Source organism: Martes martes (assembly GCF_963455335.1).
Source record: "Martes martes genome assembly, chromosome: 5".
Classification (NCBI taxonomy): domain Eukaryota; kingdom Metazoa; phylum Chordata; class Mammalia; order Carnivora; family Mustelidae; genus Martes; species Martes martes.
Genome location: NC_137892.1, coordinates 102,001,346 through 102,015,294, shown reverse-complemented (window position 1 = coordinate 102,015,294; position 13,949 = coordinate 102,001,346). Strand labels below are relative to the sequence as shown.

Sequence of the window (13,949 nt, the reverse complement as noted above, 5' to 3'; positions counted from 1 at the left end):
AATAACCATTGTCCATTAAGAAGAACCAGGGCTCCTTAGAGAAATGACTGATTCCAGAGCGTGGGCAGGAAAATACAAGACCAACCCAGAATAGCAAGGAATTATTGGAAAAAATGATGGAGACTTGCCACAAAGACACAGAAGCTATCTTGGATGGACTCTTCTAACTCCATCTGGAACATTTGAATATTGAAATAAATACTATAACATTATAACCTACTGAATAAAATTAGGGAATCATGACTCTGTGTTAATATAAATAAATAAGGGGTGCCTAGGTGGTTCAGTGGGTTAAGCCACTGCCTTTGGCTCAGGTCATGATCTCAGGGTCCTGGGATCGAGCCCCACATTGGGCTCTCTGCTCAGCAAGGATCCTGCTTCCCCCTCTCTCTCTGCCTGCCTTTCTGCCTACTTGTGATCTCTTTCTCTGTCAAATAAATAAATACAATCTTAAAAAATAAAAAAGTCAAAAGTTTAAGGAATAGTTGTCTCTAGTTTCAAAGTACCTCCCCACAAAATTAATTACAAAGGAGAAAGGAATGGCTGTGACAGTGGAGAGGCCTGGCAGGCACCACCTTAATGAAGGTATCAAAGTGCACATTATAGGTAGTGGGGCAGATGGGAATTGTGCTCCAGCTGGATAGGATGGATTTAGTAGAATGCAGCATCATTTCTGTAACACTCCTGCCAAAGAACATACCTGGAATCTAATCATGAGTACACATTAGACAAAAATTGAAAGACATTCTGCGAAATGACTGACCAGTAATCTTTAGAAGTGTCAGGGTCATGAAAGTCAATGAAAGACTGAGGGTTTGTTCCAGACTAAAGGAGGAGACTTAGAAGATGTGACACTGAAATGAAACACATAATCCTAAACTAGATGCTTTTGCTATGAAAGGAAACTAGCAAAACCTGAAAACTTTAATAATAATTTAACATATATTGTTACAGCATTAATGTGCCAGTTAAATTTCCTGTGTTTTGAGGGCTGTATCATGGTTATGTAGGAGATTGTCCTGTTTATAAGACATACACAAGTATTTTAGGGATGCTGGGCCATCAGGCTGGCAGCTCATTCTCAACTGGTTCAAAGAAAAAAATTTCTGTACTTCCCACTGTTCTATAACTCTGATTATTTCTAAGTAAAGAATTTTTAGCTCTATATCAAGTTGTCAAGAAAAAAGCAGATGAATTACTTCAGAAGTAGGACTAGCATTGGGCAATGTAATCTCTTAAAATTAAGAGCTGCCCTATGTATTTGCTCTATGAAATGGAAGGACCTCGTAATAGAATTCCAGTGTCATGCAATGACTTCATATTCCGAGTCATCCTGGAGAGAGCTGGCAAGGGGATATTTGATTTCATAGTTGTGTTGTCTGTTTGTCTGTGTCTTTCTCTAACTGTCCTTTTTCTGTATGATCTGCAGGTAATCCATGACTTCTTATTTTCCTTGAAAGAAAGCCCGGAAAAGTTTCAGATTGAAGCCAACTTTCCCCGGCGGGTGCTGCCCTGCATCCCTTCAGAGGAGTGGCCCAACCCCCCCACGCTGCAGGAGGCCGGACTCAGCCACACAGAAGTTCTCTTTGTTCAGGACCTAACAGATGAATGACATTTTTTCTTCCTCTCCCCTCCTACCCTAATCCCTAAAGAAATGGAAAAACAAAAACAAAAAAAACAAGAGAGAAATTCATATTATTATTATTATAATACGATATTTTTTTTAAAAGACTGCTGCATCCTGAGGAAGGATCAGAAACCATGCTGCCTAAAAGAGTCACCACCTGTGTGTGTGTGCGAGGTCAGCAATGAACGTTCCCGCTGGCAAGGCCACCCTTCCCTACTGCCTCTGCACCACACACCTTCCAACAAAAGGAGACTCTTCACCTCCAACCCAGTCATTGTCCCTACTGGGGAAGGGGACATTCCCACTAGTTCTCATTCATTCTTGCTTTTATGGAAAATAAAAGTGAAAAAGACCTCCATCAACCAGCTACTGCAGCATCTCCTGAGGACTTGCTTCTCCCACCACTGGAGAAGAGAGGGAAGAGAAGGCACAGAACAGAGATGTTCTTGAACTTCCCACAATTTATGAATAACTTCTAAATGTTTTCTGTTGCTTTGTAATGACCAAAGGAATGAGGCTGACATAGGTGTTTTTTTTCCTCAACTTTATTTGATGAGAGCCAATTCTTAAGCCCATGAGTTCATGCCCTGGGCTCCTTAGCCCACAGGAGTGTAATAAAGGTGGCCTGGGCTGGTTTATGCTTATTTCTGCCATTTTCCCTCTCACATTCCCAGAGAGGTGGTTCTTTTTGGTCCAACTCTTGCTGTCCTTTCTTGCCATCTGTGTGCCCCACTGGGGAGTATTGGGAGGAAATCTGGGTCCGTTGCCCCACAGAGTCTATACAGATAGACCCATATACAGGGCGTGAACTCCGTGTATACTTAGTATACACATGATTGCAGCTTTCCCTTGGAGTCTGTATCAAGTGGTTATGGGATCTGAACCAAAGGATAGCGGCTCGTCATTCCTCTTCTGATGTGTGCATGCTCTTCCTGCCCAGCCTTGAGCTTTTCTGAATTGCCAAGTTTGGTGCTTTCCCAAAGGACTAGCAGGACCTATGGTAGAGCCAGAAAGAACCCCATGAGAGTTCCCTGCCTATCTCAGTGGGAGTGTGGTGGTGGTGGTGGTTTAAGGATAGAACTAGAGACCTTGAAGGGAGCCAAGCCAACTCTCAGCCTGTGTAAACTGTTGGAAGGCACATTTGGTTTCTGATGTAGCCATCTGCTGGACGCAGTTTTTAATCCTCTCTATTGCTGTGTTGAAGTAATAGGGTTTTTTAACCTCTGGATATCTGTTCTCTGGTAGAGTTTATGGTAATGGGTGCATGGGTCAGGCCATGTATTAACAGATGCCAGCATGAGCTGGCAAATACTCCAAAGTGTTCTTCAGCTAGACTGGTGCAGGCTCATAACACTGCAGCCTACTGAAGTAACTAGTTCTTAGCATGCTGTGAGGCCAGGTGTTCACATCAAAATAAAACATGGTAGATTTCCAGCCTCCAAAGGCTTTCTCTCTTGCTTACCTAAAATCTAAGGGCCACTCTTTTAGGTAGCAGTGATGTGTCTTCTACTCTCTGCAGCCCTCAGGGGTTGGGGTAAACGTCAAGGAACAGAGTAAGGAACCTCACACAAAGCACCTGGGAAGCCTAGGAATTTCCCAGTAGCCTCGGCACAGGTTTCTAGAACACTGTTCTAGGAAATTTTAATTCTGCTCCTGGCTGCCTATTATTCCATTGTTTCCTGCTGCCTCAAGCCCAGGTGAGTGGGAAATCACTGTCTGACTGTTGTGTTGGCCTTAAAGGAATCCGGAGTGAGTACCAGGATAAAGCGTATTCTCCATCCAACCTTATGTGAATTCTGCTTCCTGCTAACAACCATGCAGAGAGGAATTTTTCCACTTAACTCAGAGCCTCCTTACCTGTTGAACTCGCAGCTGTTTCCCTGGCAGTACACAGGAGGGGATGATGTTAAGGGCCTTCGCTAGGTTGGGTGTACCAAGTGTCTTGCCCACAACTCTTTGGGAAGTTGTAAAACTTTTTCCCTAATTCAGTCTGCATCTTATTCTACAATGTGCACTTTATGTCTCGTGCCCTTTTAAAACTTGTTCAGTGAAGGTCAGATGCCAGAATATTAAGAAAAAGTCTATGTCGGTACAGTTCTTGGAATGGCCTGCCCATTACTTCAGGTTTCAGGAGGTTTTATCTGAAGCACATGTACCTTCCTAGTCCATGTTGAAACAGGCCTGCTTTGCTCAGACCCCATTCCTGTCTCCTTGCTGACCCTAGGGCTGCTGCCTAGGTGCCATCTCCCTCCTCCGTGAAGGATGCATGTTTTGTCACTTAAAGCCAGTACAATCTGTATGTTACTCCCAAGGACCTCTGGGAACTCAATGGGACCTGTAAGGGAGAAAATAACTGAGAAGTATCTGCAAGGATTTGCTCATTTCCAGATCACCTCTGGGTTATTTCAGCTGTTTATCAAACAGCAAGTCATCAACCTAACAAAAACACTTGTTTCAAGTTGTGTTCTGCAGTCCCAAAACTGAAGTTGTAGATTCAGCTGAAAAACCATGGGAAATGACCAAGACACCTATTGGAGTCAGTTGAATTTCTGCAGCCTCAGTGGGGCTTTTCTGGTCTTTTCTTCCACTTCTACAGAATTTCCTGCAGCAAATACTTCTTTGTCCTTGCTTTCCTCCACTATGATGTTTGGATAAAAAATGAGCAGAGGAGAATATTTGTCTCTTTAAAAAAAAAAAAAAAAAAAGGAACCTAGAATCTTCAACTGAGCAGTCATTATGAAAATTGCTAATGGTGCCAAGGCCAAGGAAAGAGTTTCAGAAAATGACTGTGGGAAGAAGTGATAACCCCCAGAATGCAAAATCAGGGGAGTATTATCTGGTGCTTGAACAAGGAGCTCCACTTTACAACTGGTTTTTTTAGGACTTGTGAGGAATGCAGCAACAGGAAATCCATCCACAAAGGATGCAGTGCCCTAACTTGTACTGCACCTGAATAGTTATGTGATAATTTACTGAAGAAATCTAGTGTACTTTAAATTTTTTTCATAAAAGTTTACATTGTATTGTAGGTTAACATTAAATGTTTTATAACAAAAATCTCCAAACAAGTTGTGGGTCTTTCTGTCCAGGAGAGAGGTGGTAGGTATTTTCCTATGTGTGAAGGAAAGTTTGGGAAACCATGGGGGTGGGAACAGGGTACTGCATTGCCGAAAAGCAAGAGAGAATCAAAGAAGACCATGGAGTTGAAATACTGTAATCCAGTGAAAGGAGGCAGGCAACACAGTGTGGTGTAGCAGAAGAAGCAGACAGATCCAGGTTTGAGTTTGGGCTTTTCTGACCTCAGACAAGTTCTTTCGTTTCCCCTAACTATAAATTAAGTTAACACCATCTGTGTCAGGAGGGTTTGTAGGTTAATCAAATGTATATAAAGTGCCCAACACAGGTGTCATTGTTCCCTTTTTCCATGGGAGTGTGTTCTGAAGGAATATTTTCTTGCAGTTGTAACTGTCAGTTTCAAAAGGGATGCCATGTCTCCTGCTAGAACACACCCATGTCTTTATGAATGAATGAGTGCCTAAAGAAGAGTCACCTTTGATCTAACGAAGTCTGGACTGTTGGAACTCCCCTCCTAAGGTATTTTTGCTTGTTTTTTAATTTCTGAGAGGAAATGCAAGCCTTGGTTCTTTGCCTTTCTCTTCCCCACTCTCTGACCTTGCTCAAAGAACTCACTCCTGTGAGCTACGAATTCTTGTCATCTTCATAGTCTACCCTGTTGCTTATCTGAAGATGTGGGCTTCCTTTTTGTTGGGGGTGTGTGTGTGTGTGTGTGTGTGTGTTTTATTTTAAGATTTTATTTATTTGACAGCAAGAAAGGGAACACAAGCCAGGGGAGGGGGAGAGGGAGAAGAAGCAGGTTTCCTGCTGAGCAGGGAGCCTGATGCAAGGCTCAGTCCCAGGACTCTGGGACCATGACCCGAGCTGAAGGCAGATGCCTAATGACTGAGCCACCCAAGCACTGCTTGTTCATTTTTTTAAAATGTAGATCTTAAGTGTAAACTAGAATGTCTTCTGCTCAGTCTCATAAGTCTGCAAGAAGCATTGGTTCACCTTAGGTTAGAATCCACTTTTAAAAATGAACACTTTGTGGGCGCCTGTGTGGCTCAGTTGGTTGAGCAACTGCTGTTGGCTCAGGTCATGATCCCAAAGTCTCAGGATCGAGTCCCACATTGGGCTCCCAGTTCCATGGGGTGTCCGCTTCTGCCTCTGACCTGCTCCCCTCTCATGCTCTCTCTCTTCTCTCTCAAATAAATAAATAAAAATCTTTAAAAAATAAAAAATAGGGGCACCTGGGTGGCTCAGTGGGTTAAAGCCTCTGCCTTCGGCTCAGGTCATGATCCCAGGGTCCTGGGATCGAGCCCCACATCAGGCTCTGCTCAGCGGGGAGCCTGCCACCTCCTCTCTCTGCCTGCCTCTCTGCCTACTTGTCTGTCAAATAAATAAAAATCTTTTAAAAAATGAATAAAAAAATAAAAATAAATAAAAATGAACACTTCGCAATTGATTGTGAAGGTTATGTGTAAAATTTTTGCCATCGATTGACAGATTAAAGGATGATTTGAACTCTGATGCCAGATACACTTGGTTTCAAATCCTGGCTGTGGCCATGGCTTTGGCCAAATGACCTCAGCTCTCTAGGTTTCAGTTTCATCATCGGTAAAATGGGGCTGGTTGTAGCTTTGCAGTCAGGATGAAGTGAATTGCTGCTGCAGTGACCTGGCGCACAATAGGTGTTTGCTAAGGAATAGCTTTGATTACTGTTTGCAGCACAGTCTGTAGCTTGCCCACTGCTAACAGTCCATCCTAGATGCAGATAAAGGAAGGAGAGCAAAAGGGGAAGGGTTAAGTGGGTGCTTTGCTTATGGGCGGATAATGTCCAACACTTTTTTTCTTGCCATGCCTCCAGTGTTGTAACTCCATGTATTTTTACCCTGATGGAGCCACCAGCCCCAAAGTCTCTTCCTCCTGACCGTGAGCTCTGTGCCGAGCCTCTCCTCCTTCTCATGGCTCTAACTCTCCCCTTTTCTGTCTGCCCTTCTTGGGAACTCTTAGAATGATGCCCCAAACTCCCAGGTTTTTAACCCTGGTAAGCCGAAACCTGGTTTTCTCTTGAAGATACCACTTCAGAAAAACCCATAATCAGGGACTGTTCATTTTCCTTCAAGTCTAGAAACCAGAAAATGGATCTGTATTTCTCTTCTGCTGCTTTGATCCACTGTCGTCCAGGACAGTGTTCCTGAAGCACATGCCATCTCCTTGGACTACTTTATACTGTTCTGGTTGCTACTGGACATTCCCCCAGATACTGGCGACTGATACTTTTTCTCCACCAGCAACCTGGGTGACTCTTACATCTTATATCCGTGAATTTCCTAAAATTCTGGTCCTTCTCCTGATTTGACTTATGTAGCTGCTGAATGTAGTAGAAAGAGGCTTTGAGTCAAATCTGAATTTGAAACAACCCCTTGCTGAATAATCTAGGGCATTTCCTCATCTATAAACATCAAGGCAGTGCATCCTTGCAAAGTTTAGGTGCTCTTTAAATGGACTGCTGCTGTGAAGTGCCTGGTGGTAGGTGGAAGAATGCTTAGTAAATGTTTGCCTTCTTCGCTCCTGTCCCAGCAGTGCTGTGCCTTCAGTGTGAACTGCTTCACCCTCAAGACCTCAGAACCAAACCCTTACTGACCACAGCCTTTAGTGCTCCAGCTCAATTGTCCCTACACTGCCCATAAGGCCTTTCTGTCCCTCTCTACACCTCTTAATTCTCCCTACCAGAATTCTGTTGGCTTCTTGCCCCTCTCCACTACAATCCAGTGCTGTCACAATTCCCAGAATTAAATGAACCATTTGATTTCTCTCCTCTTGTTCCTTAAGTTGCAAAGTCCTAGCTTATATATCACAGTAAACTGAGGCACCTTGGTGTTGGTGCCCACTTCTGTGCTCCAGCTCTGGGAAACTCCCCATGTGTTTCTGCCTCATAAGCATTGCTCTACTGTGTCCCCTTTCTCAAATCGAAGCCCTGCTGCATCCTTTTCACTCTAAGTCCACTGCTAAGCAGCCTATTTCTTGAGAAGTTCAAGTTCTTGTCACAGAACTTCATCCTCTTTTTCACTTCCAAATGGTTCTGTGTTGTTACCTGTTTCCTCTCTTTTCTGTCTTGTAGGTCTGTTTTCTCCTGAAGGAGATAAAACACACAATAAAATCCCTGAATCTTAAATCCACAACTTGATAACATTTTACCTTTATGTGTATACCAAAATCAAGGTGCAATATAATATATTTAATCACTCTAGAAAGTTACCTTGTGTGTCTATAGCTCCTCAGAGACAACCACTATTCTGGCTTCTTTTACCATAGAAGTTTTGCTTGTCCTTAAACTTCATATGAATGGACTCACTGTGTGTGTGTGTGATTTTATAAATTGTTTTTGTTTTTTTAGAGCACATGAATTGGGGTGGGGGAGAGGAGGGAAGGGAAGGAGGAGAAAGAATTGTAAGCAGAAAAAAAAAAAAAAAAAAGAATTGTAAGCAGGCTCCACACACAGCACAGAGGCCAACACAGGGCTTGATCTCATGATCCTGAGATCATGACCTGAGCTGAAGTGAAGAGTCAGATGCTTAACCCACTGAGCCACCCAAGTGCTCCTGTTGTGTGTGTGTGGTTTTTTTTTTCTTTAAATTAATTAATCTTCACACCGAACATGGGGCTTAAACACTGAGATTGAGTCACTGAGCTGACTGAGCCAGCCAGGTGCCCCATCAATTGTGTTCTTTATTCAACTATTCCTATTCATGATAGGAAACTTTAGGAAGTGCAAAGGAACAATAAAAAAAACTTTATAATACCACATTGTCCAGAGGTATCTATCGTTAATATTCCAGTGTATGTCTTCCCAGACTTCACCTATTAAAAACTTTTTCTTCTACAAAAATGGGATGGCATTGTAAATACTGTATTATCTCAATTTCACATCTTCTATATATTTTTAAGTGACTATGCAGCATTTCACTGAATGGATGTGCCATAAACTATAAACTAATAAAAATCCTCTTATGACATTTTAGGTTGTTCAACTTTTTTTTTCTTTTTTTGCTTTTCTATGTACAACTTAAAAAACATCCATGTAGTGATAAATGTTCACATCCATGTTTGTTTTCTCAGGGGAAAAAAGAAATCGAAGCAAAATTACTGAGGCACAAAAGGTTGGAATTTTGCTTTTTTAAATGATTGATTTCCAAATTGTCGTGCAGAAAAGTTATTTATATTTCTGCCAGCAGTGTGTGCTCAGTCTCCCATTTGTGTCATCATTGCCAGAACCTTTACTAACAACTATCCCTTTTTCAATCACTTGAATCTCCTTCCATGTTCCATTTAAAAATGTTTGGCATCTCCTCCCTTGCAAAACCTTAAACTTACCCACAAGTTACCATCCTACTTCCTTTCCTGCCAAGATGGCTTGCACAACCAGCCTCCACTTCTTTCTTAACCTCCTTTTGATTGAACTTCCATCCCCACTAACCATCTCTTACGGTCAGCTATAACCTCCTAATTGATCTCTTACAAGATCTCTGTAAATGTAAAAGTTCCCCAGTTGGTACCTGATACAGACTCAAGTGTGTCCCCTTGTTTCTGGCCCGCAGATTGGGGGTCAGATTATGTGAACTAGGTAAGGGAATCACACTTTATCCTGAGGGCCATTGAGGGGCTTTAAGCAAGGGAGATACATAGATTTAGGTGTTAGAAAGCTGATTCTGTCACTGGGGAGACTGAATGGGAGGGAGCCAGGACTAGGAGGTGATAATGATAGAGTCCTGGATCAGGAATGATTTGGGGATGGTGGGGGTGTTAATGATGGAAATGAGAACTATTTAGGAAGCACAATGACCAGGAAGGACCTGAAGGCTGATAAGATATGGAGGGTGATGGAGTGAGAAATTGAGGGTGATGTCAAGGATCTGACAACTGCATTTAGGAACAGACAGTCACTGGTGACTTTCACAGGTGCTATTTCAGGGGAGTACAGTGTCGGAAGGTAGAAATAATGAATGTGAGATGAAGTGTAGGCAGCTCTTGGGAAATTTGTCGGTGGAAGGTATTGGAGGAAATAGAACAGGCCAGAGAGGAGCTGTGAATGAGAAAAGGTCATTTGTTTTAAGGTGGGAGAGACTTCATTATGTGTAAACATTAAAAGCAATGAGATTTTAGAGGAAAAGGTTGAAGACGCACAGAGAGAGGATAACAGAAAGATGCCCCTGGGGTGGTGGAAGGGTTGGCCTTAGGAGGAAGGATGGGAACAGAAGTCAAGGTATTTGTAGATTTGAAGGCAAAAAGTTGAGAGTGTGTGCATGTGATGGCCTCTGTTTTGTCAGGTTGTGGGGGTTGATGAGGTCAGATGTCTAAGAAGACTTGAAATAGCCATTTTAGAGAGCAGGCCCGAGTATGGGAAGACTTAGGTGGCTTTCTGGAAAAACAGAGCCCAGGTGAGACTCAGACCAGAATACATAGAAGGGAAAGACACGAAAAGCCAGGCCTTGTCACCAGTCCATTTCCTTCCTGCTGCCAATTTTCTTTCTGAAAATGGGTCACATGTGGGCATTCAGTTTTCAGCACCTCCTTTGCCCCAGGTCAAAGTCCAGCTCCTCAGCCTTGAGCTGGAGACTTCAACTCTGGGCCCTTGCAGAACTTCATAGCTTTGTTTTCCTGTTCTTCCTCATGGCCACACTAACCAACCATTATGGATCTCTTGGTTGTTCCCTAAATATACCGTGCATTTCCTGCCTAAAGATAAACTAACACAACTGGCACTCAGGAGAAATGGTTTATTTTTTTTTAAAGATTTTATTTATTTATTTGACAGAGAGAGAGATCACAAATAGGCAGAGGTAGGCAGAGAGAGAGGGGGAAGCAGGCTCCCCGCTGAGCAGAGAGCCTGAAGTGGGCCTCAATCCCAGGATCCCGAGATCATGACCCAAGCCGAAGGTAGAGGCTTAACCCACTGAACCACCCAGGCGCCCCAAGAGAAATGGTTTAAAAGACATGCTGTCAATTCCTCAAACTCTTCTGGTGGCCAGCAGGCAGTGCCTAGACCACGTGATTCTGGTCTTCCAGAATCCTGTTTATAAGACTCTGGCTTACTATAACACAGGTGCTAGCAAGGAGAGTAGATATAAATCATAATTAGCATGGTATACCAATTTAGGAACACAGTAATTGTATACATCTGGATCTTTTCAGGTAGCTCTTACCTTTTGGTGCCTCTATTAGAGATCTTTAGTTGCAAGTAACAAACAGGAAACCCACTGTAGCTAATTTAAGGAAAAAAACTGATGTGTTGAAAGACCATGGGGTAGGTCCCAGAACTGAAAGTCAGATCACAGAAAGGGTGAGGTCCAGGTTTCAGAAGGGGTGGGTTGGTGGGAGGGTGTTGTCAGAGGTAGAAGATACCCTCGGGAAGTCAGGACTCCCACCTTTGGGAGGGAGGAACATAATCGGCAAGTAGATTGGGGTTTCTGTGCTAAGTTGCACCACATATATGGCAGGGCCTTTTAAAAAAATTGCAGAAAAGTATAAAAAAATAACCCTTATTCACATTCCTACTACCCCAAATTATTAATATTTAGGCATGTTTGCTTCAAACTTTTTTTTCCTGGATATACTTTAGTTAAAATCACATCAAATCTTTATACATTTGCTAAAATAAATCCCTTCATGCTCAGCAGATGTGGCTAATTTCTGATGGAGCACCTGCCATTGTGTTGCGCACTGATCGGCAGTGAGCCCTCTGTTTCTTGGAGGCCTTTCCCAGTGTGCAGTTCTGTCAGAGACTTGATCTGAGGTTGAAATAACAGCAGAAGGCAATGAGTTTGCCTCAGCTTGTCAGAACTGTGGAGGCCAGGGAGGGGATGGTTCGAGGAATCATCATCGTACAGAAAGATCATTGGATACAGGACAGATAACAGTTAATTTACTATGCTGGGATGATGGAAAGAACGAGAGGTCAGGGCCTGGGCAAACACCTGGGCCCTGGGGCTGGGGTCAACTTCCCACATGCTTTCCCTCCCAGCAGCTTATTTGTTCACTTATTCAATCACCTGTTGAGAAAACCCTCACTGATGACTACTGTGTCCATGCCCTTTTGCTAGGATCTGGGAACATGGTGACTGTGATGGCCCTTGGTCTAGTGAAGCAGAGACATGGGCAGCCAGCTGGATTGATCATAACAGGTGAGACGGGTGGGGGAAAGCTGTCTGCATGGTGGGCTGTGGAAGCAGAGCAGAAGTGGGGCCTGCTCTGGCTTGAGGGAGGGATCTGGGGAAGCTCACTTGAGGAGAGGCATTCAAACTGGACTTTGGGAAAGGAGCATGCTTACCAGGAAAAGTTAAGGCATTTGAGGCTACATAGTGTGGTTCAATGGCAAAGGCTGCAGGGGTGGGTAGACCGACCTGGGCTTGAGCCCTTGATCTGAGCTCTGCTGTGTATTGGCTCTGGGATCTTTGCCAAGTCCTCTCCCATTCCTGGGCCTCCCTTTCCTCAGCAGGAAGCATGAGGGAGGTAGTAACAGTTTTACAGTAAAGAAAACAGAAGGACTCCATGAGGGATAACTCAGCAGTATGGTAGGCACTCACGAAATGTGAATGGTCTTCCAAGCAGGGGGACCAGCATGCACAACATGGGTAAAAACAGCCTGTTGGGGAAACCATGAGAACCTGGTCTGACTTGAAAGAAGGCTTGAAGGAAGGAGGGGAGACGCAGGGGCTGACAAGAGTGAGACGAGATTGTGATAATCGTTCTTCTCCTGCCTACATTCCCTCCCACAGGGAAGCTGGAGAGGCAGGGGAAAGGAGAGAAATACGAGTATGGAACCCCATTTCTTTGACATCACCCATCTCCCAGTGAAATGACAAAGGGGGTTTATCTCCAGGGCTGCAATCAGTTTCCCCATTCATAAAAAAAGGAAAAGAGGAGACAACATTCCTTCTGTGGCTGTCATCATCAAGAACCCCATAAGGGACAGAGGACTTCCATTTTCTGTTGCATCCCAGGAGGCTGTAAGGTAGCAGTGGAGCATGGAGGAGGGGGGAAAACGGACTGAAGACCTCTGTTAGGGTTTTTCAAAAGTGGGTTTTCTGACTTGGAGAATGCAGGAGTGGAAAGACTACCAGATTATCCTGATTTCTCGCCATTTTCTATGTGGGCCTAGGGCTAGCCTGGGGCCTCTCTGAGCTGCAGCTCCTCCAGCGGGAAACCAAAGATGATAATGCCTCAATTCAGGGAGCTGAAGAGCAAATGAAACACTATGATTTATAAGGCCCCCTGGGGCCTGGCCCCTGACCACCTCTTCAACTTCATCTCTTCAACTTCACCCTGTGCTCTTGCCCGAACTATTTCTTGCCTCTGGGCCTCTGCATGTTCTGTTCCCTCCTCCTGGAATGCTTTTCTCTTGACTAGGTAGCTCCTTTTCATCATTCAGGCCTCACTGATCTCAATGTCGCCTCTGGGAGACTGCCCCATTTTCATGACCCTTGTGATAATCTGAAGTTATTCTTTACTTATATATAGTCTGTCTCTCCTGGAATGCCAGCTTCCTGGAGGCAGGAACTTTGTCTCATTCACTGGAGTTCCCCCACTGCCTAGAACAGTGCATGGCTTTGGGCAGAAACACTCAGCCAGCTCTGTTGAATGACTTTATTTAGCACAAACAACATGCAAAGCAACCTACGAAGTGCTGAGGACTCAGTGGCAGTTAAACTGCCCTTATAGAGTGTGTAGGCTTTTACACCTGTGCCCAGAGAAGAACCGTGAAAGTCTTTCCCATTAGCATACAGGCTGAGTTCAGAGGGTGCTGAGGCACCACGGCCAAAGGGGTGAGAAAGTATCTGTTCCTGGAGCTCCACCTTCCTCCCTCCGAGGACCTGTGGTGTGCACCCCTTGGTGAGATGTTACCAATTCTACCAACCGTTATTAAAGTAAAGACACACTTGACTGCCACTTCATTCATTCTTTAAGAAATGGTTACCATGGGTCAGACATAGTTGTAGTTACTGGCAGGCAGAGCTTCTGATAGAACAGCCACGGTAACCAGAATGAACTTCTACCCACCCCAAACCACGCAACACTGCCACACCTTTAAGTAACAGAACTACAGCCCAAAGATGATAGGATTTTCTAAAATATCTTATTTATTTTTTTAAGTAAGTTCTATGCCCAAAGGGAGGCTTGAACTCATGACCCTGAGATCCAAAGTCGCATGCTCTACCAACTGAGCCATCCAAGAGTCCCAAGATGATAGAATTTAGAAAAAAAA

The 13,949-nt window shown here is 43.9% G+C and overlaps 1 protein-coding gene and 1 long non-coding RNA gene across 2 annotated transcripts in view; both read left to right on the top strand.

Annotated features, from left to right (window-relative positions):
• Positions 1-4,313, top strand: part of FAF2 (Fas associated factor family member 2) — a 68,652-nt gene extending 64,339 nt beyond the window's left edge. The window contains exon 11 of the mRNA XM_080803608.1: positions 1,430-4,313. Within this exon, the coding sequence (XP_080659734.1) occupies positions 1,430-1,612 (183 nt within the window). The 3' untranslated portion in view covers positions 1,613-4,313. The remainder of the gene's footprint in view (positions 1-1,429) is intronic.
• A 401-nt stretch (positions 4,314-4,714) lies between these two features.
• On the top strand, positions 4,715-13,626 carry LOC308342910. Its single transcript, XR_013966823.1, has 3 exons — positions 4,715-5,221; positions 11,788-11,868; positions 12,463-13,626. It is a non-coding gene; the product is annotated as an uncharacterized lncRNA (long non-coding RNA).
• Positions 13,627-13,949: the final 323 nt, after the last annotated feature.